General features: G+C 40.1%; 1 protein-coding gene across 1 annotated transcript; it reads left to right on the top strand.

The window, feature by feature from the left end:
• Positions 1 to 1336: 1336 nt before the first annotated feature.
• PDK1 (pyruvate dehydrogenase kinase 1) lies at positions 1337 to 23210 on the top strand. Its single transcript, XM_075180629.1, has 11 exons — positions 1337 to 1622; positions 4132 to 4273; positions 5455 to 5526; positions 6052 to 6236; positions 11301 to 11396; positions 16084 to 16161; positions 16522 to 16598; positions 16990 to 17088; positions 18629 to 18739; positions 21315 to 21428; positions 22964 to 23210. The coding sequence occupies exons 1-11, from the start codon at positions 1502 to 1504 to the stop codon at positions 23102 to 23104; spliced, it is 1236 nt and encodes a 411-aa protein (XP_075036730.1). The 5' UTR covers positions 1337 to 1501; the 3' UTR covers positions 23105 to 23210.
• Positions 23211 to 26594: the final 3384 nt, after the last annotated feature.

Genomic DNA, 26594 nt, shown 5'->3' with positions numbered 1-26594 from the left:
AATCTCACTTCACCTTATTTTGCTTGACCTTTCTTAAACCTAAAGGTAAAACAAGTTTGTTCAATTTTCACCCTACAGGAAAATTCTAATGATACGATAGAAGCAATATTAGCAATGACAGGGGAAAAAAAAGTCTTAGCAAGGTCTTCATCTGACCTCCTGGTTTCCACTTCACCTCTGCTACAGTTAGTTCCTAGGGTCCAAAGACGGATTCCAGAAACCATATTGCCATGGCAGAGTCCAGTCAAAAGTGATAACTAAGTAGCTCGGGGATCAAAACATAGAAATTTTGGGTCCATGGACAGGAAAGTCCTCAGACATTAATCCCATTGAGAACTTGTGGTCAATCCTCAAGAGGCGGGTGAACAAACAAAAACCCACAAATTCTGACAAACTCCAAGCATTGATTAGACAAGAATAGGCGGCCATCAGTCAGTATGTGGCCCAGAAGTTGAATGACAGCATGCTAGGGCGAATTGCAGAGGTCTTCAAAAAGTAGGATCAACACGGCAAATATTGACTCTTTGCATAAACTTAATGTAATTGTCAAAAAAAACCTTTGACACTTATGAAATGCTTATAATATTACATCAGTATACCATAGCAACATCTGACAAAAAGGTCTAAAAACACTGAAACAGCAACTTTGTGAAAACCAATATTTCTGTCATTCTGCAATTGTATTCTTAGATTGTATTATGCTCCCTTGTCTGAACAGTAAAACTTCAAATGTAACTGAAGTAATTGTAGTCACTGTTCCCCAGCAGAGGGCAGTTCCAGTCCACTGCACCAACCTATATCAGGAGTTATTAAATGTTACTTCTTATAGCACCAGCAGATTATGCCGTGTTTTACTGACTATGTTTAATAAGCCACAGAAGTTTTTGCCCCACTAAATATAGTTATATGTCCTTTTACGACTAAACTGACGCAGTTCGCACTCCGCTCCCTGGCAGCACAGCAGATGCTCTCAGTTGTTGACATGAACCAGCTATGTATTCAATACCACAATGTTACCCTTCAGTGTTGGCACGGATGACAACAAAACCACGACGCTGATTGTTGATTGGCCAGGTCTTGCCCCGTGCTTCCCTCTGGCCGCTGGGATTGGTCGATAGCTGGAGCACGGCGCCCTCTGTGATTGGTAACATTCCTCCCCTTGTGCCTACTTTTGACAGCTGCGATTGGTCGGGAGGAGGAACATGGCAGCAGCTGTGTATTCGGTCCCTCTCTGTGATTGGCCGGGAGGAGGAACATGGCGGCAGCTGTGTATTCGGTTCCTCTCTGTGATTGGCCGGGAGGAGGAACATGGCAGTAGCTGTGTATTCGGTCCCTCGCTGTGATTGGCTGGGGCAGAGGAACGCGTAGCAGTTGTCCTAGCTCCATCCTCGCACCGGAGAGGGCACTCGGTGTGCGGGGCCTGTGGAGAGAGGCTGGTTACATTGATGTGGCAGTAAGGGCGGAGTGTGACTGGCCCCACGGGGCCCCCACCTGCCACAGGATGCGGCTCCTCAGGGCCCTCATGAGAAATGCGTCCAGCAGCAGCATCATCCCGGGGCTGGTGGACTATTACTCTAAGTTCTCGCCGTCCCCCCTCTCCATGAAGCAGTTCCTGGATTTCGGTGAGTGGGGGGCAATGTTCCATTAATTGCACAGGTGCTGGGGGAGCAGAGTTATCCTGGCACCACCAGTATAGGTCATTGCAGTATAAATAGCCAGCAATGCATTACCTTGATCTTATGTGAAGGGCAAATAGCTAAACATCTCTTTGTATCTAGCTCTACATCACAGCTGCTGTATGGGTTGCTGATATATTTTGTATTTAGTAAATAAGGCACAACACTAGGAAGTAAAAACAATATATATTGTTTTCTATACCTGTGCCACTACAGTGTACTCCTCATCTACACACAGGGTTGCCTGCTAGTTTGTGAACTGAAGACATTCATTAGGAGCTGGTGCAATCACCAAGGCAACAGGCATAAAGCTAACTCTTTTTTTCAAAATGTAACATGTATTGGTTTTAAAAAAATAAATAAAGTGTTTAACTGATATTGTTGGATGCCCAGAGTTTATAAGCTACAAATACATTTGTAAATATTTTGCATGGTGATTAGTAAAAAACAACAAATAAGGGTTAATGGTTAAAATCCTCCTGGGCTGTTGGTTGTAATATATAATGGAAGTAAACACCGATCAAGCTTGGAAGATGCAGGAGCGCTGTTTCGTGTACATGGGACTGCACCACAATCAGAAGATTATGTGACAGCTGTTTTATAATTGTGATACAGGAAGGCTATGAGAAGTCACTGTTAAAAATGCTAGCGAGATGGGGAAGCAATGTAATTAAATGTTTATACATATTTTAATTACACTTTCTTGAAATAACATGTTTAAGGATAGTTGGCCTTGCTTGTTTCTGTAGCGTGAGAGCTTTCACATTTTGTGTAGTTACATTAGATGTTTGTTATGCCTTTCAAACTGTTATAGATCAGCATTTTCTGTGGCTAAGTGGTTAGCACTTCTGCCTCACAGTGCTGTGGTCATGAGTTCAATTCCCAACCATGGCCTTATCTGTGTGGAGTTTGTATGGGTTTCCTCCGGGTGCTCTGGTTTCCTCCCACACTCCAAAAACATACTGGTAGGTTAATTGGCTGCTATCAAAATTGACCCTAGTCGCTCTCTCTGTGTATGTGAGTAGGGAATTTAGACTGTAAGCTCCAATGGGACAGGGACTGATGTGAATGTCAATGGGGCAGCGGTGCGGAATCAGTGGCGCTATATAAATAAATGGTGATGATGATGATTTTATAAATTAATGATGCTGGAAGGCAGACTGAACCTATTGCTTTGGTATACAAACAGGCATATTTGAAAAAAAAATAAAAATGGAGTACATAATGGTTCAGTTGAGAAAGTTTAGCTTTCCTATGCACACAACAGAATGATGGGTCTGTTATACAGGATCTCTGTCACTGTAGAGATACTTGCCTCCTATATATCAGATACACCTGCTGCCAGTGCTATTTATTTTATTGTATCTGATTGGCTGCTGTAGGCATCCAATCGCCAGAATTTAAAATTGCAGCTGTGGCAGGACATTAATTCTTTAGAGGTTCCTATGAGGGTTCCCCCCTATTATTCCACTACTTGAAGGAAGAAGGGTGGTTACCATTGAATATTTAGAATGGATGAATATCTCTTTTAAACTAGAGTTTTGGCATTCTTACATGAAGTTCACCAGTCAATGTAATTTAAACCTTTTCAGACAACTGCATTCTATTTTTAAATTGAAATTGATTTTTTTTTTAGGCTTTATAGTTCAGTAAAGCATTTTAGTGGCACAAGGTTAGGTTTGTGATCCAGCTTTTATCCCATCTACTGAAGAAACCATGACTCATCTGAGCAATGAGTTCTTAATTGGGAAAACAAGTTGACCTTGTTGTGGCTGCTTTGGGACCTTGTGTGATGCTATTTCAGATCCACTTCTTATAGTTGTTTTTCCCCAGTGCTGCTGTCTTTATATGAAGAAGTGTTTTATTATTGTGTATGTAGCTGTTGCTTGTGAGTCTTTTCTGTGCTATGGATTATTCCTTGGTTGTACACGTATCAAAAGAATGATACAAGATGTATGCATTTATAACAAGCCGCAAAGGCGTTCGATCATTAGATTGTCCCTCTTGGGCAATACCTCCCAAGACTAGTACATTGGTGAGGGTGCCTCCGCCTGGTGAGACAGAAACTGTTTTTCAGTGCTGGGTGAGAGATTCAACAGCTTAGGACTGACTGAATGCCTAGGACAGGAGAAAGTCCTTCAGACAGTTGGCACTCTACCACCTCCACCTCTACCCCCTCCTCCTCTATCTGTTGGCACTTAGATGCAGCTGGTGTAAGGCAACCAAAAAGGTTCCAGAGGGGGAAAGGAGGGGGGTTCCCTCTGATATTTTACACTGGGGAGTATACTGACATATTTGGCGAAGACAGGAATGTCTCGAGATGTACAAACCCTTTCAACATCATATTTTATAATCCAGAAAAAGAAAGTTTGTGTGGTTCCTGTGCCTCCCATCCTATGAAATATATCTAACGACCATAATAGTTATTATGTGTTATGTTTTTTTTCTTTCCCAGGATCTGTAAATGCTTGTGAAAAGACATCATTTAAATTTCTACGGCAAGAACTCCCTGTGCGATTAGCGAATATAATGAAAGAAATTAATTTGCTTCCGGACAACCTCCTAAAGATGCCTTCCATTAAACTGGTGCAGAGCTGGTAAGTGTTCTACAATACAATGAGTCTGCAAGCTGTTTAATTAAATGCAAGGGTTCTTAACATATAAGCCAGGATACATCATATGGGTCGGTAAACCATTTAGTGTGTGTACCCTTTGTAATCCTATGTAGTACTACCAACTAATATGCTCATGGGGTTATGGCCCAAGGAAATTCTTACTCCATGCAAGAGGATGTCCTGTACTGACCAATTTTGGATCTAAACAATCTTCACCATGTAATTACCAGCCCTCTTTCTCCACCCATAAAATGCCCAGCAGTCTACTCTTCCATGGTCTAAACTGTCCCATTTCTTCCACAATGCTCTCTGCTGCCCCATTCTCTTTGCCCTATCCATATTCGAGACCCCGTTCTTCCCTTGTGTATTCCATTGCTTCTCGCTGCTATTGCCTGACTCTACAATCATCTTATATCTAGAAATTCCAGAACACTTTTCGTTCAGCCACAGTAATGAAAATACACAGAAGTGGGGTCAAATGCAAAATGTTATTAACATTACATAAATTACCATTAACAATATGCAACAAAAAGGGTGGGGAGAAGAGCAGGTTGGCAGGAGGATGAACTGTTGGACTGTAAAGATAAAGTGCCGTAGTGAAATCAGTAATGGGACAACCTTTTGTTTCGTTCAGTGGGAAAAAGGTTATTGGATGATAGTGCCTTTAGAACGCCACTAACTGATGGGATAAGTCACATGCGTGCTGTGTGAGATACTGTACAGCTCCAGTGCTGATTAGCAGACATGTGGCCAACAAGTGATGTACCTTACAACTTATGACAACTGGTATTAAATAATTGCAGTTGCTGTAACTCCGTGGCATTGTCCCCTCTCTTACATTCCCTGGTTTTTTTGGTTGTTTTTCTTCTTACTGACAATCACAGCTCACATGCAGGGTGTTAACACACTATGCTGTTTCTTAGTGCAGATCAAAGCTACCAGTAAAAACTGCTTACTGGTTTCCAATGTGCGCACAGCATGTTAATCCTTGCATGTGAGCTCCATGACTCCCAAGTTCCTGGGTTATGGGCTGCAGAGCTGCCTGCTGCACAGAGTGTGTTGAGGAGGAAGGTAGCACACAAAGGGGACATTTCTTAGCTGACCTGGCTACCAGGATTTGTTCAGCCCTGTCTACAAGCCTACGTGCTCTTATTTCATTACAGGTATGTTCAGAGCTTCCAGGAAATAGTTGATTTTAAAGACACCGATGCGGAGGACCCAGGAACAGTCAGACAGTGAGTGTGTCTTATTGTACACGGACGCGTCTCGCAAATTAATCAATTGTACATTTCCATCTATTACCATGTTTAAGATTCTAGTCTGTTTGTAGTTATATTAGTGTAACAATTAAAAGCAAGTTATAGAGGAAAAAGAAACTGGCCAGTGTTGTCTACAAGAAATTGATAGTGACTTTTCTTGCAGATGTATTGAAAGCCGGTATCTGGCTGATCTTTTTGGCTTTGGAATATAGGGACCTAAGGACAACTAAATAACAAAAAAAAAAACGAGGGCAAAGTGCATTAGACATGACTGACGATATATCAACACTATACATTTTCATTTTTTTTTTAATATTAAAATCAAGATATAAACATTCATTATGAAAGAGAAAAATCAATAGTGTAAGTCTGGTTTCCCAGTATTTTACATGTGATCATGGTTTTGGGTGTTTCTTTGCCACTTCATATAGTGGCATAAAACGCAACTGCACACAAATATACACGATAGGTGCTAAAGGCTGCAACACTGTTTTTACTTAGTTTTGCAGATACGGTGATCACCATCAGAAATCGGCACAATGATGTCATCCCCACCATGGCTCAGGGTGTCGTTGAGTATAAAGACAGCTTTGGCGTTGATCCAGTAACATCTCAGAATGTGCAGTATTTCTTGGATCGCTTCTACATGAGCCGCATATCAATTAGAATGCTGCTTAATCAGCACAGTAAGTCTGGGGTCCAGCCACTGGCTGTACAGATTGTACACTGGGGTTACCTCTGAGCGTTTTCACGTAATGTCATTCCGTACATGAATCCTGTGTTTTGTTTATTTCAGACAGTTTGTGTAAACCTGACTACATAAACTTTAGGTTGCTGAACTCCATGGGCTAGATTTACTAAGCTGCGGGTTTGAAAAAGTGGGGATATTGCCTATAGCAACCAATCAGATTCTAGCTTTCATTTATTTAGTATCTTCTACAAAATAACAGCTAGAATCTGATTGGTTGCTATAGGCAACATCCCCACTTTTTCAAACCCGCAGCTTAGTAAATCTAGCCCCATAACTGCTGTGAACAGGGGTTACATAATGGGACATTTTAAAGATGTGCTTCCAAATACATTAATGAAACTCTTTGCCAGCTACAGGTTCTACAGTAGGTCCAGACTCAATAGGGAGGGGGAACCTGTACTGGGGGAGAATATTATAAATTGGGGGGATAGAAGCTGGGTGCGATATAGTGTAAACAGGGCTTAGTTAAGGGACGTATGGGGGGGTGGGGTAGAGTTTCTTGTGTAACAAATGCTAGGAGTCTTCAAAACAAAATACGATAGCTATAAATAATGATGTTGGAAGAGAAGTATTATTATTATTATTATTAATATTTATTTATAAGGCGCTACAAGGCATCCGCAGCGCCGTACAGAGACAAACAAAATCACAATACAATGGGAGACAGCACAGTACAGTAAACACAGCAACTCAGTACGCTCAATGCACAGCTAGAGAGGGCGGGGAAGGGGGAGGGAGGATCCGAAAATGACGGGGTATGATCTAGAGCAGGGGTCGGCACCCCACAGCACGTTTTGCCCTGCTACTTCTATCTCTCTAGCCAGCAGCAATCTCCCTTTGATCGCTCCCCAGCTTCAGATTCAGGCAGGGCATCTCGCATATACCCGCGATCACAGGGAGCTAATCCATACCCGTTCATCCACATTTTATGCTGTATTGTTGCTGATCGGTGGGAGCTCCCTTTATCCACGGGATTATCTATGAGAGATTTTGACCAACTACGGCACTCTCATTCTCATTTTTAACTCCAACCTCAGCAGGGCAACTGTGGGTAGATTAGACTCGTGTCTTATGGGTATTTGCTAACGTAGCTCTCTCTGTTTATTTCCACAGAGAGATCTTTAACATACTACTGCTTGGCGATGCCACTATTTCTAGATTATATGGCTAGATACTAAAAGCCATACTCTCAGATACACTTAACCTATTTTGCATTATATTGGCATCTCCTGTGTTTCATCACAGCTGGCTATTGTTTGCACTTAACAAGGTGCATTATGTAATAGTAGCAGAGGCATTGCAATCTATATTGCATTTTAACTCACTTAAACACTTTCGTCCTTGTGTGTTTTACATTTTAATTATTTCGCTCTTGTCCTACCAGACAATTTTAATGCATATCTAATAAAATGATATGTTTTATTTATGTTGCGACCTAAGGAGTGCCCCTCCTACACACTGCTTTTCTTTTCTGTATTCTATATACCAAATTTGAGTTGTTTAATCTTTGGGGCATACTCAATTGTTGGTGGTTTCCGCAGCGGAAAAAGTATTACGGTAATACTTAGCGGAATCCAGCGTGATATGTACCGTAATAACGGTATCTACACGCACTATAGTGCGGGCGCCGCGTTACTTTATGCAGTAACGCCAACAATTGAATATGCCCCTTTATGCCTTAATCCTGAAATGTTTTCCGAAGGAAGCACATTGCAGAAATATTTTTTCCTATATCCATTTTGTGATTCATTGAGGTGTGGCAAATATTTGCAGGACACACCTTACATATGAGTACATTTCAGTGTGTGGGTGATTTGGATCATGCACAGCCAAGACAATTTCCAAGTTTTACTATGTCTTGTTCCTGTAAACACCATTACTTCGTACAAGGGGGAGGGGTGTATCCTATATACTTGGAAGACTGAAAATGTTGCTATGATGCGTCTGTAAAATTGTCATTTGTTAGTGTTGTATAATGATTTATTGCCGTTATCTGCTACTTCTCTTTTTCTTTATGTTAATGAGTAAAAAGTGGGCGCTTTTTCTTTTTTTTTTTTTTTAAATACTAAATTAACCCTTATTAAAAAATAATTTTAGCCTGTGTCAGGATAGCTATTGTCTATTTTTCTAAGAAAGCATGGTCAAATCAACTTTTGTAAGGATTAAGGCTGGGTACACACTCATGTGAATGGCCTAATTGCGATTATCGGGGCAAAAACCTGTAAACGACCATTTGGCCCAATATCGCATTAGTGTTCCAAAGCTCATCGTATCTGATTTTATAAACGGACTAAAAATCTTTTTCAACAATGGAATAATGTAATTCCAATTCTGCAATGTGCATGCACTCACGACCAGATCTCCATAGAGTTTACAGAATCGCATTCTTTTCAGCCGATGGTTATGACAGATGAAGACCACAGATCTGAAGGTAAAACGTGTATAGTGTGACTCATGAACCGGCAAGTTGATTGGGACTTTCAACCGTTTATGTTATCGTATCTAGAGAAACTTTCTGTAATGTGTACCCAGCCTAGGGGTAAATGTATCAAGCTGTTTGTTTGAAAAGTGGAGATGTTGCTTATACCAGATTCCAGTTATTTATGTAGTATATTCTACAAAACGAATCTGGTTGCTATAAGCAACATCTCCAGTTTTCAAACCCGCCAGAAACTCGCAGCTTGATACATTTACCCCTAAGACTCCTAGTTGTAGATCACACAGATCATGCTATAAAATTTATCCAAGAATTTTGATGGTATGTGCTCACTATGTTAACTCGCGTAACTTTGGGGTGGTGTGTTTTTTGTTTTTGTTTTTTGTTTTTTTTTATTGTAATCTATTCACAAAACACAGCAATGCTTGGACATGTGTAGCCTAGAACAGTGGTTCCCAACCTTTTTCGATTTGTGTACCCCTTTTGAACCCATTTCTATATATTGTACCCTGTGTTTTTAAAATAGCTGATTTTAAATACTGACACTTTCTTCACTGCCTATGTTAATGTACAGTGGTGTAAATGAGGTAATAAGTTGGAAAAGGAAAATTACTAGACTAAAGTACAAACCATAGTATGTATTTTACAATATTCGTAACAAGTATTTCACAAACATTTAATTTATTAATAATAATATTTGTCTTACCTGAGAAGACTGTAATAGCTGTTCTACAGATCACAAGTCGATTGAAACATTGTTAGTGAGATCAGCCGTCCCTCATCATCATCGCCATTTATTTATATAGCGCCACTAATTCCGCAGCGCTGTACAGAGAATTCGCTCACATCAGTCCCTGCCCCATTGGGGCTTACAGTCTAAATTCCCTAATACACACACACAGACAGAGAGAGACTGTCTAGTCCCTCGTGCCTCCTGCCTCGGCCCTCCCTCATGTCTCCTGTCTCTGCTGTCCCTCCTGCCTCTTCCCTCATCCTTTCCTGTTGAAATGACAGGCTGCACGCTTTACGTACCTGTTCAACACTGGCTCCTGCGTCCACCGTGCAGCTCCTCTGGGCGACTGGACGTCGGCAGCTCTTCCTCCATGGGCGATTCAGTCATGATCCCACATGATCTCGCATGACTGAGCGGCAGCAGCTTAACAGCGCAGGTGCAGAGAGCCGCAGGTCGTGTCTCGGCTCTCTGTGTTTAGACCAGGTCACCAGATGTTCACAGCCCTAATAACGGAGAGGGTGGGGCCAGTCTGACACCATTACTTATTATTTTTGCCGTACCCCTGAACCACATTGCACGCACCCCTGGGGGTATGCGTACCACTGGTTGGGAACCACTGGTCTAGAACAAGGATTGCATGTATTAGAATAATTAGCTTTTAGAGCACAGTTCATTCTTGTGCATGATATGCTATAAGAATGTAGTGTTCTGTATGAAGATTGTATATTCACAAGCTGCGGTACCCGGCGTTGCCTGGGTTTAAATCATTAAGCTATTAGTGAGTTGGATGCAACTGTGAATTTTTTTATTTTTTTTTATAAATAATTAGCTCTTTCAACACACCCATGAGGGGCTGCCCAGTGTCCTTTTTTGTTTTTATATTAAATGTCATCCAAATCCATCCAGTGGAAGGCCCAGAACAGGCTCCATGGGTCAAGTTCTGCCCAGCCTACACCAACAGAAGGTCCCACCGAGACCCTAGCCCTCCCCCCACCCACACCCCTATAACCTGGCCAGGATCCACCTGGACCATCTTGCATTGGTTTCATCCCCAGGGGTGTCTGCATCCATAACCGGACAGACAAACAGCCCAATGGTTTTTATATATAAGATAATATTCATCTGCCTCTTAAACACAGGTCTGGTGGTGGGTAGACCTGCTCCCCAGCTCCTTATCTGTCGTCGAGGGTCAGCCGTATCTACAGCAGCAGGGGACTGGTTCTGTCCCTTGTTAGTATGTAGCCAGGGGGTAGAGCAGAGCTTGGCCGGAGCCCAGGATGCAGCAGTGGCCGGAGCCCATGATGCAGCAGTGGCCGGAGCCCAGGATGCAGCAGTGGCCGGAGCTGGCTGACTTTCTGGGTCTGCCAGGAGGCAGTGCTCACTCTGGGCTCAGCAGAGCGGCTGATATCTGGTGCCTGGATTGACGGAGTGGATGGAAGTCTTACACCACCAGGTCCTCCTTGAGCTGCCAAGAAGAAATACAGTTTAATGTACATTTCTTGTATATATACAACGTGCTGTCCTGCGCTTCATAACTCATGAAATAATACTTCTTTCATACAGACTTGTCCAAGAACATTGATATTGTGTATATGTATAGCTCTCATTACAACAACAATAAGCTTTCAGTGCATCTGCACTTCTTATTTATTTTATAAGTAAAGGTCATAAATTACGCCTAATGCATGCAGCAGTCAATGGTAATACAGATTTCCCTTTCTTTTTTTTTTTTTTTTTTTTTTTGTTATATGGAGTTGTAAAATGTAAATGGGGTCATCTTCCTGTGATGCTTTCTCTGGGTAAATAACTTGATTCTCTTTATTTTGCAGCTTTGCTCTTTGGTGGAGAGGTGAAGGTAAATCCAGCTCACCCCAAGCACATCGGCAGTATTGACCCGTCAAGCAATGTGGTTGAAGTTGTGAGAGGTACTGATTGCTTTAACTCCTTATCAGAGAGAGTGATGACATCAATGCATATTACTGTATCTGATACCTTCTTATCATCAAACAATAAGAATAGTAATTTACTGACCTGGTAAATAACTTTATTTACATAGTGTCACTGGATAGTTTAACTTGAGCTTACACATCTCCTCTATCAGGAGGTAGTGATACCGGTTATGTCTCGGCAAGCTACAAAATATTCACTGTGTCCTAGTAATGTCTTTAGCTGCCTCAATTGTATTTATAAATATGCATCATTTGTAACTGTATTAATGTATAGTGATTTATTAGCCAGTGATGTCCTGTTTTCAGTGACATTTGTCAAAAATTAAGAGCAGATTCAGGTATTGCTCTAAAATAGGCAGAAGTATAATTTGTATTTAAGCTAACCACCTGTAACACAAACTAACAGTCAACAGTTTATATACAATAACAAAGGGAAAAGATAAACGCAGCACCATGACCTAGAAAACTATATATGTATGTGCACCTGATTGGACAGGAGCTGTAGCCATTCGGCTAGCTGCCACGTTCAGTACCCAGCTCCATCCTGGCAGGCTTATTGGCTAGAACGGACTGCAGTGTTCCAGCACAGACCTTCCAGTCATTGCTCAGCACTAATTCCTTATGGGAGAAGCAGATTGCAGTGGTTATTCCCCCACCCAATGTGCACTGGGGTTTTAGCATTACAATTTTTTTTAGCATTATTATATAACTTCATTTTTTTCCGTCTATTGTAGAATTCCTGTTTATCTAGTTAGCTCAGATTTCTGCAGATCCTAAGTGCATGCACTGCTGCACTTCCATCTCCTGGGGGTGATACCACAGAGTCTAGTTCAGCAAGGCACTCCGAGATGTACAAAACAAGATAATGTATTATAGGACCACTAAACACCAAAATGATGACATTTTCAGCTATAGATAAAATACATTGCTCAGTGTTAACCAGAGATTGCAATCAGCTTTGTGCAAAGGTAAAGTATTACACTTCACTCTTCCCTATAGACAGCTGAAGCTCCTCCCACATACAGGTGAGAAAGCAGAGAGTAGTCATTTGCTGCTGTGATATTACTGACCCCCCCCCCACTATCAATCCACACCGTGCATCTCTGTAGAACGAGTTTACCAAGTTGTCCGTCTCGCTCTGCTACAGGAGCTCCCTCCTAACTTGGCAACCTGCGGCAGAAGGGTGACAGAGGGCATGGTGGAAATAGTTAGTGAAGTATAAAAACTCATCTATATTATTCACCCCTGTAATATACAGGCTTTAGAGATATAGTAATGTCATTGTGGCTTTACTTGCTCTTTAATGTGATCTAATAATAAAAAATCAAATCCATATTTGATCCCTGTATATTCACCCATGGCTGTATTGTGTTAATAGGGTTAAAAATTACACTTCAAGTAAAATGTAACAATAATAAAAAAATAAAATCATTGTTCTAATAAAAGACAAATGTACATATCTTAAACATAAACTGTAAAATACACTTGTCTACACTAAATCCTTTTTTTTTCTTTTTTTTTTTTTCCCCCATCATGTAACCCACAAAAACTATGAACTTTAACTATCGTTACACAGGCCCACATGAGCTATGATCCTTTTAAAGTATGTCCACCTTTCTGGACCTTATCTTTAATAGTTAAATGTAAGGTCTATTTTTCACAAATATAACCCCTACACTGTTGGTCACCATGTGCGGTGTACAATCAATGGTAGACTGTATAAGCTTACCTCTCTTACCTCTCTCGTTCCTGCCATTTTTAGGGGGGACAATGGTGTCTGCAGTCTTTGGTCTATGTCCCACCGGTACGTGCTCTTGCTAACATCGCTGGGCTTTGACAGAGTAGCTTGCGGCCTCACTCTTTGTCTAAGCGTACTTGGCAGCATAGGCAGATGGGTTTTAGGAATATAGAGAGCAATGCTGATTAATTGTACAGATCACGATTTAGAGCACAGCAAGGTATCTTTTGTCTTTTATGTAGTGACCAACTTGTCGTACGAAGCTTGCTACATTTTCTATTATTCAGAGAAGTGCTACAAAAAGTGAATGACCTTAAGCAGATAGTTTACCACTCAAAGTACATAATATCAACAACTTAGATTAAAGAAAAAGTGTGTGTGTGTGTTTGTTGGGGGGGGTCGGTTCCTATAACCCTTTGCACCTTGAATAGTTTCAAGTAGGTTCTGGAGGTGAGAGGGCCTTTTTCCACAGGATATGATGAGACTAAACTTAGTTATTGCTGAGCATTGGGGCTGTCCATAGCATAAGGTGAAGCTATTGAACTAATATAGCACCTGATATGACTGACACAACCCATACATATATTGTTGCCACACTAATCCCAAACCCAAAAGTGTGACTTGGCCAGGAAGTCGTATTTAGGTGGCAATCCTGCGCCCCAGGAACTTGTTACATAAACCATCTAACTCTCTCTGAGATGGGGATGCCTTACAGTATCACTATGCAGACTTTACAGGTATGCTTTACATCATGGAGATCCACAGGATTGTTTTGGCAGTGGTAGGGTACAGTCTCATGGTGCATATGCAGAAAACACACAAGATTATAACATACTTCAATTGAAAAATACCAAGGCAGCGTAACAGGCCAGGCAAGGAATGCCTACTTTCACCCAAAGAAACACAATGTAGGTGCATTGCCTTTCTACCAAGAACTGGTATTGATATTTGAGTAACTGGTGAGCACTCAGCCTCTTTATATGCGGTCACTGTGCACTCTATATACAGATAACATGCCTTTTGCAAATGTGTTCAAATCTTGTTTTTTGGGAGCCGTCACCAAGTGTCTGGTCCCGCTCCGCCTAGATATTTACTGATCTATTCTACATCCTGCTGCCAACTATCTCACTTGTTATCGGTGACAGATGACTGCTTCTGTTATCCCCAATAATCTAATCCTTTAGGTCATAGCTGTGGCAGCTCTCCTGGAGCGTAGAAGTGTGAGATACATTCTACGCAACATAACCCCGTAAATGGGCCACTCAGCGGCACGCATATCGCATGTACGCTTAGAACAGTAATGCGGACAAGTCTACATGAGGCCCTTGGTGCAGTTCTGTCTCACCAGGGAGGGTATGTAGGAACCATCTCTGACCATGTGTATATCACTTGGCAGTACACCTGTTGGGGTGGCGGGTGGCAGCGTGTGGCCATTGTATTGGTTAAGGTACTTTATTTGTGTGGATAAACTGGAGGGCATAAGGATTATGATTATGTTGCTGCACCATGGAGAGAATATCTAGTAAAGGGTGATTATTTCATTACCCCTTTGCCAGCAGCCCAAGAGTCTCTGAGAGGAGGAAGGGACATTCCCCCCCACCCCCCACCGTAACTCAGGCTAAACGCACATAGAGCCCACACTGGGCATGGGTAGTGGTATATAGACATCACTATCGCTACATGTGAAATCCATCGTTACAAGTCAGAGGATTGTTTACATTGCAGGCAGGCAGATTTTCTCACTGAAATGAAAGAAGAATACCATGGCTGCAGTTTCAGTGATCTATTCAAGAAGACCCCTTGTCACTGAGATAAAAAAAATCTTCACTCCTAGGCAGCTTCCTGATGACACTGGCTGGCAGTAGCAAGAGGAGTCTTACTCACCAGGCCACTCTGGTGTCCCAACAGGCGCATGGGACGGTCGCTCATACGCACAGGAAGTCCGACTTGGGCTACCAGTTCCAGATTCTTCTTCTTCTTAAAAAAAAAAAAAGGCTTTATATTACTGACAAAGCATTTGTTTCCTGCAGTGACCCCAGGGATTGACAATTGGGGGACAGAAGTGGTTCTTGTAAGATAGGCAAAGGCTACTGCTGGAGATGGTCCTTACCAGCCTGGGAGGGGGGGGGGTTGATAATTAGGAAAAAGCCCTAAATCAGGAGTGGAGAAATGGCTTTTATCTTGTTGATGAATAGACCCCATAATCATTTTGTATAATGGCACATAGTTTAGACCCCTCTATAAGATGACAGACGTTTGATAGTTAAAATCAATCCTAGTTAATTCATGGAAGGGTTGAGGAAACATGACTGCCCATTATGTAAAAGATGAATAAAAATCTTAATAATCAAACTGTAAGTGCAATTATAATCTCTCTAATATACAGTAATGTTATGTCAACAAAGCAGCTACTTCTCTCACAATATGACACGAATATTATCCAATACATGCACTCTCTTTTAATAAAGATTTAACCAATTTAAAGACATGGTGCGATTAACTAAAGTAGATTTTTTTATTAATCCCATATGCATTATAAATGATAATTATATACTGGAATCCAAAACTTGGTTATACAGAAGCCCTAAATAAATATTGTGTTTTAATGACCTGGATAATGGTTTTAACTGATATATATGTAATGAAATGAGAACCTCTTATTTTGTATCACCCTTTCTCAGTAGCGCTCTCTGCTTCTTAAAGGTAATAGTTTACCAATGTCTTAGATACTAATTTAAGTTTGAATATTGTATAAATTTGCAGAGCATTTCAGGTCTGTTTCTGTATCGCACTGATTGGTTCCCCTGCAGACTGCGTTGAGGGATCACAGTTATTCTGTACATTGACCATGTCCTATTTGATTATTTTATGTAAAACAAATCTGTGGTGTCCAGTTAGTGACTACTGTGTTTTATTTACTTCTAGATGGATATGAGAATGCAAAGCAGCTGTGTGACTTGTATTACATGAGCTCTCCAGAATTAGAACTGGTGGAAGTCAATGGTAAGTGTCCTAGTTATGTGTATTGTCTGCATGGTATTGACAAACGCTGCAATAGCGTAAGTAACACTTTACAAATAAAACACTGACAGTGCTGTTCTCTGATGAACTATACACACATCTATTAGGAAGTAAACAGCTGCCTCTCGCAAGAAAATGCATTTTGTTTCTTGTAGACTTCTGTTGGCTTCACCACTACATAATATTTCAGGAAATCCCCTGAGCTCCAAGTTTGGCTCTGTAGTTTAATCCAAGAGATTGGTATTAAATTGGTTGATTAAATCTACTGGAGGTTAATTTCCGTGTTATCCATTGTGTGTAAAACAAATAACAATTCCCATTTTATTTTATTTCTAATCCTAGCAAAGAACCCAGGGCAACCAATTCAGGTGGTGTACGTGCCTTCCCATCTCTACCACATGGTGTTTGAACTATTTAAGGTTTGTGATTCTTAACCCCTTAAGTACATAAATACCAAACTGGGCCTTGCAGTGTTATAAAGTTTCAATAAGGTTTCCTGACCCTGAAATTTGCTGTGTCTGTAGAAAGATTTCTTGTGTACAAACCTTGCACCTTCCCAAAGCCCCCCCACTCCCCAAAACATGGGATTTCAGCAGAGTATCCATCTGCTGAATAGCACAGGATTGCATATCTGTCCTGACGTCTGATGGACGAGCAAAACTGGATGTTACTCTGTTATTAAGAGTTTAATTGCAGTAACTACTAACATTCAATTAGGCACTTGATTCATTACTCTAACTTGCTGTTGGAACCGCAATGCTTAATAAGTCATTTTTATTTTGAGATAAATATTTTTTATTTCTGCTCTAGAATGCAATGCGTGCGACCATGGAATTCCACGCAGACACGGGTGTCTATCCTCCAGTCAAAGTGCGAGTGGCCCTGGGAAGTGAGGATTTAACCGTTAAGGTGACTAATTTCACTTTTGAAGTAGTTATACCAGACTAATGCAAATCTGTCTCGCAGTGCAGTTAACTGCTCTGATGTAGGTTTGGTTTTGTTTTTTGTATCTATATACCATAACCAGAGAACCCTAGATAAGTTCTGTATAAGTTCTTTTGAAAAATCAAACTGCTGACCTAGAAACACTTTCATTTAACAGCTATAACATTCCCAGTTATGTTTATGTAAAGCCCTATATGCTGAGTGATAAGCACTTTGTATAGAAAGTCTGTGTTGCTACATATCCCTGATCTTTTATTCTCAAAGTATATATAACTTGCATACAATTTATTCCATGAATGCCTAAAAACAACTAGAAGTTGTATTGATAGGCTTATGGGTATAAACAACTAAATATCTGTAAGATTTCATACTTTAAAATTCTATTTTGACAGAGAATTTAATTAATCTTGTTATGATTTTAGTTGTATGGTGTATATAATTAAGTGGTTCTAGCTGGAGTTTATAGGCACAAATGTTAATATTTAGAAAAAAAAACAGTTGACGTTATGCTTATGGAGTGAGCTGGAGGTCCAGAATTCATTATGATATTGTAAATTACCCAGCAGACATCTGGACAGAGTGTTAGTAAAATGTTTTTCAGCTCCCAGATAGTTTTGCTGAAAACTCTTTAAATATTAGAAATCGCAACCCATCTATTACCAAACTTAACTCCCTTAGAACATGTGGGTGTATGCCTGTAACTGGGAAAATAAGGTTTTCACAAATGGTCCTTGGATACATACATCGGGATCCCACTTCACCTGCCGCCCTTCAGGTTGAATCATATATCCTGGAAACTTCATGGAGGAGATTGGTGTGCGTTTGTTTTTAAATCGGCCATCAGAAAGGTCTGAATGAATTGTTTGTTTTGCATGCTTTATATAGGTTCTTCAGTTTGACACAAAATAATATAAAAATAAATGTGAACTGTCTGTATTGTTTCATTTCCATTTATGATAGATTTGTATCGTCCTTCTCTATACCAGAACAAAAGATAATTTATAGTTTATTTCAGTCTAGGTCCATGTGACTGTAATTCTTATGTCTATAACAGTGAGCAGTGCTTCATCATCATCATAACCATTTATTTATATAGCGCCACTAATTCCGCAGCGCTGTACAGAGAACTCGCTCACATCAGTCCCTGCCCCATTGGAGCTTACAGTCTAAATTCCCTAACATACAAACACACACACATAGACTAGGGACAATTTGTTAGCAGCCAATTAGCCTACCAGTATGTTTTTGGAGTGTGGGAGGAAACCCACGCAAACACGGGGAGAACATACAAACTCCTCACAGATAAGGCCGTGGAATTGAACTCATGAGCCTAGTGCTGTAAGGCAGAAGTGCTAACCACTACGCCACCGTGCTTCTTCCATTACTATGTTTGGCTGGAAATAGACGTGATGACTTTCCAGTTATACTCCCGCTGAGGATAAATAATCATCAGGTGGTCTTTATCCAAGCCAGGGTTCACAGGTTTCCTTTTGTTGTATTACAGCTTAGTGATCGTGGTGGGGGCGTGCCGCTCCGGAAGATTGAAAGACTGTTTAACTACATGTATTCCACCGCACCGCCGCCTAGAATGGAATCCTCTCGTGCCACGCCATTGGTAGGTATTTCTTTGTCTGTTACAGTTTTACTAATTTCATTGGCCGGTGTCCTCAAAGAGACAGAGGTATTGGTCTTGTCATCTCCTCAATCAAAACGGCCTTGAAATCTCAATTTCCATTCAAATGGAGCCTTCACAAGCTGAAATATCTAGGAGTATACTTAACCAAAACCTATCGGGCAAACTGTCCTCCACTCTTATCAAACATTTAAAAATTACCTGGAACCCACAATATATCTCTTGGGTTGTGCACATCAACGCCGTGAAGCTGAATCTTCTTCCTAGACTCCTTTATCTCTTCCAAGCCCTCCCCATCTCCATCACTCCTCAAACCTTTAAACGTATTCAACATATTACATCCACTTTTATTTGGGCAAAAATGCCCAAGTCTCTGTCTAAAAATTCTATAAAGGCTCTCCCAAGGCGGTGGTCTGGCTGTTCTGATTTTCAAAACATATTACCAAGAGGCACAGCTCACCTTAATGGCAAGTGGCCTCCTTGTCAAAAATATGGGTGTCTTTGGAAGCAAACTCTATTAAACTCCCTATACTATCCTCCCTTTTATGGCTACTCCCTTCCCACCGCCCCAGCTCGGCAAAGTGTGATCCAATAGTGGTGCTTTCCCTATCTGTTTGGGAATTCGCCAACAAGATTTCTTCTCCCTTATTTCCATCTTCAGCACCTGAGCTTTGATCTCTCTTTATCTTGATCCTTCTTTCTCTTCCCTGTAGCTGACGGGTGGTGTCAGATTCCTCCGCATTAGAACACGTACTTCCACATTTCCCCAATCTTCAGACTTCCAGTCTTTTCTGAATTTATCACAAACACTTCTTTCAGTTTTTGCATATTAGGAACTTTCACTTGTCTTGAGGTTCCCGTCTACCAAACAGACCTTGCTCCAACTTTTACAATATTCTGCACGAGATAGGCTTCATACAAAGGTTCTCCACACTTTATGCCGAGCCTTCACTATCCGGACCCTTGTTGGGAGACCCCCATGCACTTGCACGGGAGTCTGACATCAGTGAATCCTTAGACAGAGAGGAATGGTCTGAGATCTGGGAACGCACTGTATCCAGATCTATGTGTAAAGATCCAGGAAAATGCATACATATTATTATATTACTGGTATGTTCCCACCCATTTATATAAAATTATTCCTAATGTTTCCGATAGATGCTGGAGGGGGTGATCTTCTCGCAGAACCTTTCTACATATTTGGTAGTCATGCCCCAAACTGTGTAGCTACTGGTCCACACTAAGGAGTCTGATACGTTCAGTCTTTCAGATTGACCCTCCGCTCCTGCCTAAATATTACCTGCTCCCTCTGGCCCCCCAGACACTATAAAGCCCCAACTTAAGCTCATGCACCACTGCACTTCTGCTGCGGCAGAGCGGAAACACCTCGCTGCTCCTTAATTTGCCCCAGTTGTTACCAAGATATGGTATGTCTACTGCATGGAAACCATGACAGCTATTGTAAATAATTCTACAGAATCATTCTGCAAGACTTGGGCAATTCACAATAATTTCCACTTACCTTTTGGACCCTTAAATTCGCTTTGTACATTTATATACTCTTTCACCACTTTCTGCACTTTTCATTTTTTTATCCCTCGGGCTTCACACCACCCTCCACCCCCTCCTTTCCTTTCCTTTTCTCCCCAAAAACTATAAAAGCCCTGGTTGACATTTACACAATTGATCTTATTTTTCAGGCGCATTTTATGTTTTCCCTGTTGCATTCGCTCCTGCTATCGGCACCAGTTTGTTTGATTCTGTTTTTTTGGTATTGTGGTTTTGATATGTTCAACCTTGAATAAAATTAAAACTTTAAAAATAAATGAATTACTAGAATAGATACAAACCTCTGAAACAATAGGTAAAACCACAATTTCACATTAACCTCCAGGTATTTGGATACGTCATGCTGGGGTTTTCCAGATAAGTTGTTCTGTAATTTGGAACGTCCTGGCTGAAGTATTCCCCTGTTGTATTACATTTGTTTAGCAGTACAGCTTTATACTAAATGTAGGGGGTAAAACACGGTGTATGAATTTACCATTTCACAACAGTGCTGTAGTATTAGTGGCCCATTTAAAGGCCTTTAAAGGTTATCTCGCCTTGGTGCTCTTCAGATTTACTGCATGTACTTAAATGTATAAGTCTGCATAGACTAACCTGTGTATACAACATCACGCCTCTATCTTTGTAGTTTATATGAGGGAATTGTTGGGGTGGGGAGAGGTGAGACATACAAACCTTGTTTTTAAAGTGTATTTCATCTAGGTTTCTCGGGTGTCATGTTGCTTAAAATGTACCTGTCTCCTGCAGGCAGCCATTTTGCGGGGTTAGTAAATGTCTAAGCGTGCAGCCTGTACAGTAGAAACTAGTGGCATCATGGAGACAGTGAACGCATAGGCTGCATCCTCATGAATATTTTGGCAGCACACAAAATGGCTGCCTCCTCTATCGATAAGACAACAGGTATAGCTTAAGAGTGATAGTGAATGGCCAACTTCTCTGTACTCTGCACGTTAAGCAAATAAATGAAGAGTGTTTTTCTGTTACACAGGCCGGGTTCGGCTTTGGCTTGCCTATATCACGGCTCTATGCCCAGTACTTTCAAGGGGATTTGAAGCTGTATTCGTTAGAGGGACATGGAACTGATGCAGTAATATATATAAAGGTATGGCCTATTATGGGTGTTAGACGTATGCTTTACCTTTTTGATGAACTACATGAGTGTAAAACACGTGAGAAAAAGAAAAATTAATGGTTGCAAATACGTGTATTTTTGTTTGTTATTTTTCTTTACCTGATCTCAGTGTAATGTGGTTTAGATGAATTTATCTTGCATTAGATTTTTATGGTTGTCACTAGAAAATCTGTGCATTTACTTCTAAATTATTCCCTAAGTTACTGACCCGATGAATGACGTCTCTGTTAGTGGGAGCATGTCATTTGTCCCCTTTTTGCCAGAGCGATGTGTGTTGGTCCAGAGAGATGATGAGAGAGAGGTGTTCTTGGTGAGAGAGATGATGATAGATGACTATAGCCGTCAGAAGATGTAATACATGTTATAAAGCACCTATCTGATACAAAGCATGCAGGTGTACATCTCTAGAATGAAACGCACATTAAACTGCATCTTCCATCTACACCATTGTTTTGTTGGATTAATCACTATTCCTGACAGCCTGGGGCACTGCATGACCAATATTCATGGGGTGAAACTGAGTGTTGTGGTGAGCACAATGTGCCCCCTTTTTTGGCAAAATATGAAGTTTGTACCAAACTGTTTTTGGAGCTCCTTCCCTGCAGCTAGAATCAGATGATGTCCAGTATCTACTGGAGCCTGGAGAGGATATGTATAACATGCAGTGCTATACTGATGGTGAGTGTAGGGACCGGCCAGATGGGGAAGGCTTAGATAAGGGTTGGTCATCTTAACATATATTGCAATATATGAAACGGACATCCACTGACTTTAATACAGAGTGTATTTTAGAGCAGCTATATAACATCACTGTCAGTCTTTACTCGATATATTGGCAGAGATAGCCGTGCAGAGGGTGATTGTATTTTTTTTTTTTGTTTCTATTTTGTGTTCATACCTTTTATTCAATGAAAACACAGGGTGCACTAGTTATGTTGAGCACATTGGTTCCCCATTTTTCAGAGGAGACTACTGCTCATGTTCTTAGTGAATTGATAACCTGCATAAGTATTCGTTCAGCTCACACAATGGCTGCCTCTTATTTAATGATTTGCACAACTATGGGACCAGTGCTTGCCTTATTTTTGGAGTGGTTTGGTTGTACGTTATTTAAAGATATCATTGTTATTTCTCTGAAATATGGGTACTTGTAAAGCTGGCCACTCCATAATCTTACTACTGAGGCCGGGGCCCATATATCAGAACAATCCCTATGCCTTATAATGTGATCTCTCAGATCATTATCAGAGAGTCGGAAGATTAATGAATTTGGCCTGTGTTCCATAGGTAATCTGGGGAAGCCGCTTGGCCCATGAGTGTCAAATTAGTTACCGTCCCTGCTTCTTGGCACTTGTGCTGAGTGGCAGGATCAGCACACTTGTCCATCTCTAGTATTAATATGGCCGTCTGATGGAACTCTAACCGTTTTCTACTGAGAGTTTACGGAAATAGATATAGACCTACTGTACAGCATACTAATATACTTTATTTTCTCCCTCGTCTAGGCGTTGTCCACAGAGTCCATAGAGAGACTCCCTGTGTATAATAAGTCGGCGTGGAAGCATTATAAAACCAACCACACGGCAGACGACTGGTGTGTGCCAAGCAGTGAGCCAAAAGACATGACCACGTTCCGCAGCAACTGATCAATCCACGTTTTCACTACATCACCAACACTCAGCTTGTTACTTTGTCTTTTATATAACGCTGTGATTCTATATTGCTCATTCTGTAATAAAATGTATTTTTACATATGTAGCCTCATGCTTGCCCAATGGTTCATATATACACAGTAAAGTAGTTTGCGGAATGCTCGGTGTCTTCAGCTACATAACCAGGTGAGAAGAAATTTGAAATCCATATTTCCCACATTCCTGACATATCTTAGACTAACGTATAGACAGATATTCTCATGTCAACAAGTTCATCAGAAAAGTTTGGGCTAATTTGATGATGGCAACTCCAGACAATGGATGACTTTAATGAAAACTGACAGAAGTAGGGATCCGGTAGATTCATTTCTCTACTTCTTTTGCCAGTTATTGTTTTTCATAAATGGCATCTGTTACAGAATAGTTTTCTCTATTGACCTTTGTGCTAATTTCTATTTTTTGGATTCCCCCCCTATGACATTATAGTTGTGCATTACAATAATGTGTTTGTTTTCTTTATACAGTACAGTAAGTTTGCTTTCAAAATATTTTTTGTTGTGCCTTTTTTAATCATTGTGAATCTTAAATAATGATTGCACTCAAAATGCTTTAAAAAGAATTGTCTGAATTGGTCTTCTGACATGGCAATAATTCATCTTGTGTTCTAGAATTTATTTATTTTATATTTTTCAGAACCTGTAACTAAGTAATCACCTATAAGCTATACATATCACTGCTTGAACACAGGTAAACCAGGCAGTGTAACGAGGCATCAAATCAATGTGAATATGTGACTTGTTTCAGGTGTAACAATTCCACATGGCAATTGCAGCTCTGAAATATTTAGCATTGGATGTACTTTTGTTAACCAACTTAATGCAAGCGGTACGCTGATAGTGCTAAAGGTGACTTTCTTATTCTGTGTTTTTTTTATATAGCATTGTAAATCAGAATTTTAACAATCAAATTTATGAATGACCAAGATGATGCTCTTCAACTTATATCACCACTTTTGCATCCTAAGTCTTGTTGTTGTGTAGTGATTTGCTTTATTTTGTGTACTAGTAAATTTTTTATTTTATTTATTTTGTAGTCTTACTTTGCAGATTCTTCTGTATGTATATACATGCTAAATTTTATTAGGAAATCTAAAGAATATAGTGAAAGGTGTGTCATAGGACTAGGAAATGTACATTGTATTAGGAGTTCAATTTACAGGTCAACATCAGTCCTGTAAAAAAAAGAAACAAAATGATTAATATCCATTTTTTAAAAAACGTGTGTAAGGTCTTGTTTCAGACTGAGGCAGTGACTCAAAAGGGTTATTATTTATCAACACCTAAAAAGGAAAATTGGAGGTGTTGTCCACAGCTACCAATCAGATTCCAGCTATCATTTAGTCAGTGCAGTCTAGAAAATTATAGCTTCAATCTGATTGGCTATAGGCATCACCTCCCATTTTTTTTTTTTTATTTGACAAATCTATCCCAAAGTAGTTGTTGTTGTTTGCCTGACCATGTTGCAAAGCTTGTGTGAAGAATATACCAGTGTGTGTGTATGTGTACAGATGTAAATTCTTGAGTTTTAGCTGTTTAACAATGGGGGTAGAATAGAATAAATAAAAAAACTATGATTGATCCTGCAACTCACCTCTTAATAAGCAATTCACCACTGTAATCTGTCAGCACCTGCAGTGGTAAACATGCTAAATAGGATATTAGCAGAATTCCTTGCAGCCTGAAGTGATATTCCAAGCACTCCACATCCTGTACCAATGCTTAGAAACCTATATATACGTGTAAACAGGACGCATAAAGCTGTACTATTCCTGGCATACATATATATATTTTATACAAAACCCAAGACCTGGAGCCTGATGATGCTTATTTCCCAGCTCCTAGAGGTGCCAGGTTTCTACGTGACGTGCAAAATATTTGTAACCTCTGTTTTATTATTTAAATCCTGTAAGTAAACGTGCATATATATAAGGCCTCGTACCCACTGGCATATAAAAAAACAAAACAAAAAAACCCACAAACCAACAAAAAAAAAACCCCCAGAAAAAACCTTTCACATTTTTACTGCATGTAAAGGTATGACGTTAGCAACCATAGTTTCTAGTGTAACCATACCCATTAGCGTTTTTACTTCTCTTGTGTTTTTTGGATTGTGTCTTCTGCTCCTAATGCTAGTTAAAAGAAAAAAAAAAGAAAAAATAATGCATTTCCACTAGTGTTTCTGAATGGTCAGTGGGTTTGCCTTATCTTTTTATTTCAGCTGGAGGCCTATGGACTGTATCTTGCCCTAGGTTGTGTCCCCACATTCCCATCAAAATCTAAAGTTTAAACTTTTATTGACCTACCATGAATACCAGACCAGCACTGCACTGTCCCGGAAATGTATACACTTCATCTAGTTTTTGTGGCAGCATTAAATGGACATATGCCCCATAACAGTATAATTACTTTAGAGGACAGAAGGTGGGGCACTAACACCTACAAGGCTTATCTCAATCAGTATCTCACTTATAGAACGCACATCCTCAAAATCCCACTTCTACCTTACAGATCTTCATATATCATTCTCCTGTAACGTGAGCTTGTATCTTGGTTGCATCTATGGAGTATTTCCCAATTTTGAGGCAATTTACAAAAATGCATTACTGTGTGGTTTAAGTGTGTATTTTTTTTTAATTTAATTTATTATTTTCAATTATAAAGGAGAAATGTGTATGTTATGTGCCGTGAAGATTTTTTTTTTTTTTTTCCTATAGAGTTCTATATGATCTACAATCTAATTTTGTACATTAATTATATTATAGTGATATTAAAGAATTTGTAGTCTGAAGAAAATATTGACGGGTACCCCTGACGCATCAATAAAGTGTTATTTTGGTTATGCTATGGAAGTATTGTGCTAGTCATGTATTAAGCTGTCAGTTTCTGTGGAACTGATGTACATAAACTTCTAATTTGTGACATGTTCAGAATTTTTAGTTTTTCTTTCTTTCCAATTGAAATCCTCCTTGAAAACCAAAACCCTTTTTAGTATTGTTTTGGAATAGATCATCTGTTTCTACTGTGTTAGTGATGTAGGGGCAGATTCAATTCTCAGCGTTGTTCTTTAGAACACAGGTCGTGCACTATTACATCTACTATGGTAATAGATGCACATTATTACCATTAGTACGGTAATTTCAATGCTGAATTTTGCTCATGGCTCTGAGCCGCAATCAAAATTCTGTTAAAATTCCTGTAATAATGCACACGGCATAGTTCTTAGTGTCACTTTGCAAGATCTAAAGTTGTTTACTCCCCCTTCAGTTAGTAGTTTTTGTTTTTTATATGTTTCTTCTTGTAATGAATATGAATTATTTTGTTTGACAGTTATTAAAACTGTTATTAATTGTCTCTACTTGAAACATCTGTCTATGGTGACTATTGCATCTCATGCAGAGAGCATAGTAGACCTGTGCTGTATAACA

This window comes from Mixophyes fleayi, chromosome 7 (assembly GCF_038048845.1).
Source record: "Mixophyes fleayi isolate aMixFle1 chromosome 7, aMixFle1.hap1, whole genome shotgun sequence".
NCBI classification, from domain to species: Eukaryota; Metazoa; Chordata; class Amphibia; order Anura; family Limnodynastidae; genus Mixophyes; species Mixophyes fleayi.
Note: the sequence above shows the minus strand (reverse complement) of the source record. Positions and strands in the feature narration are given on the sequence as shown.

Coding starts and splice junctions, on each gene's coding strand:
- PDK1 (XM_075180629.1), top strand. CDS start 1,502: ATGCGGCTCCTCAGGGCCCTCATGAGAAATGCGTCCAGCAGCAGCATC. Junction 6,237..11,300: donor AATGCTGCTTAATCAGCACA/GTAAGTCTGGGG, acceptor TTTATTTTGCAG/CTTTGCTCTTTGGTGGAGAG. Junction 21,429..22,963: donor ATGCAGTAATATATATAAAG/GTATGGCCTATT, acceptor TCCCTCGTCTAG/GCGTTGTCCACAGAGTCCAT.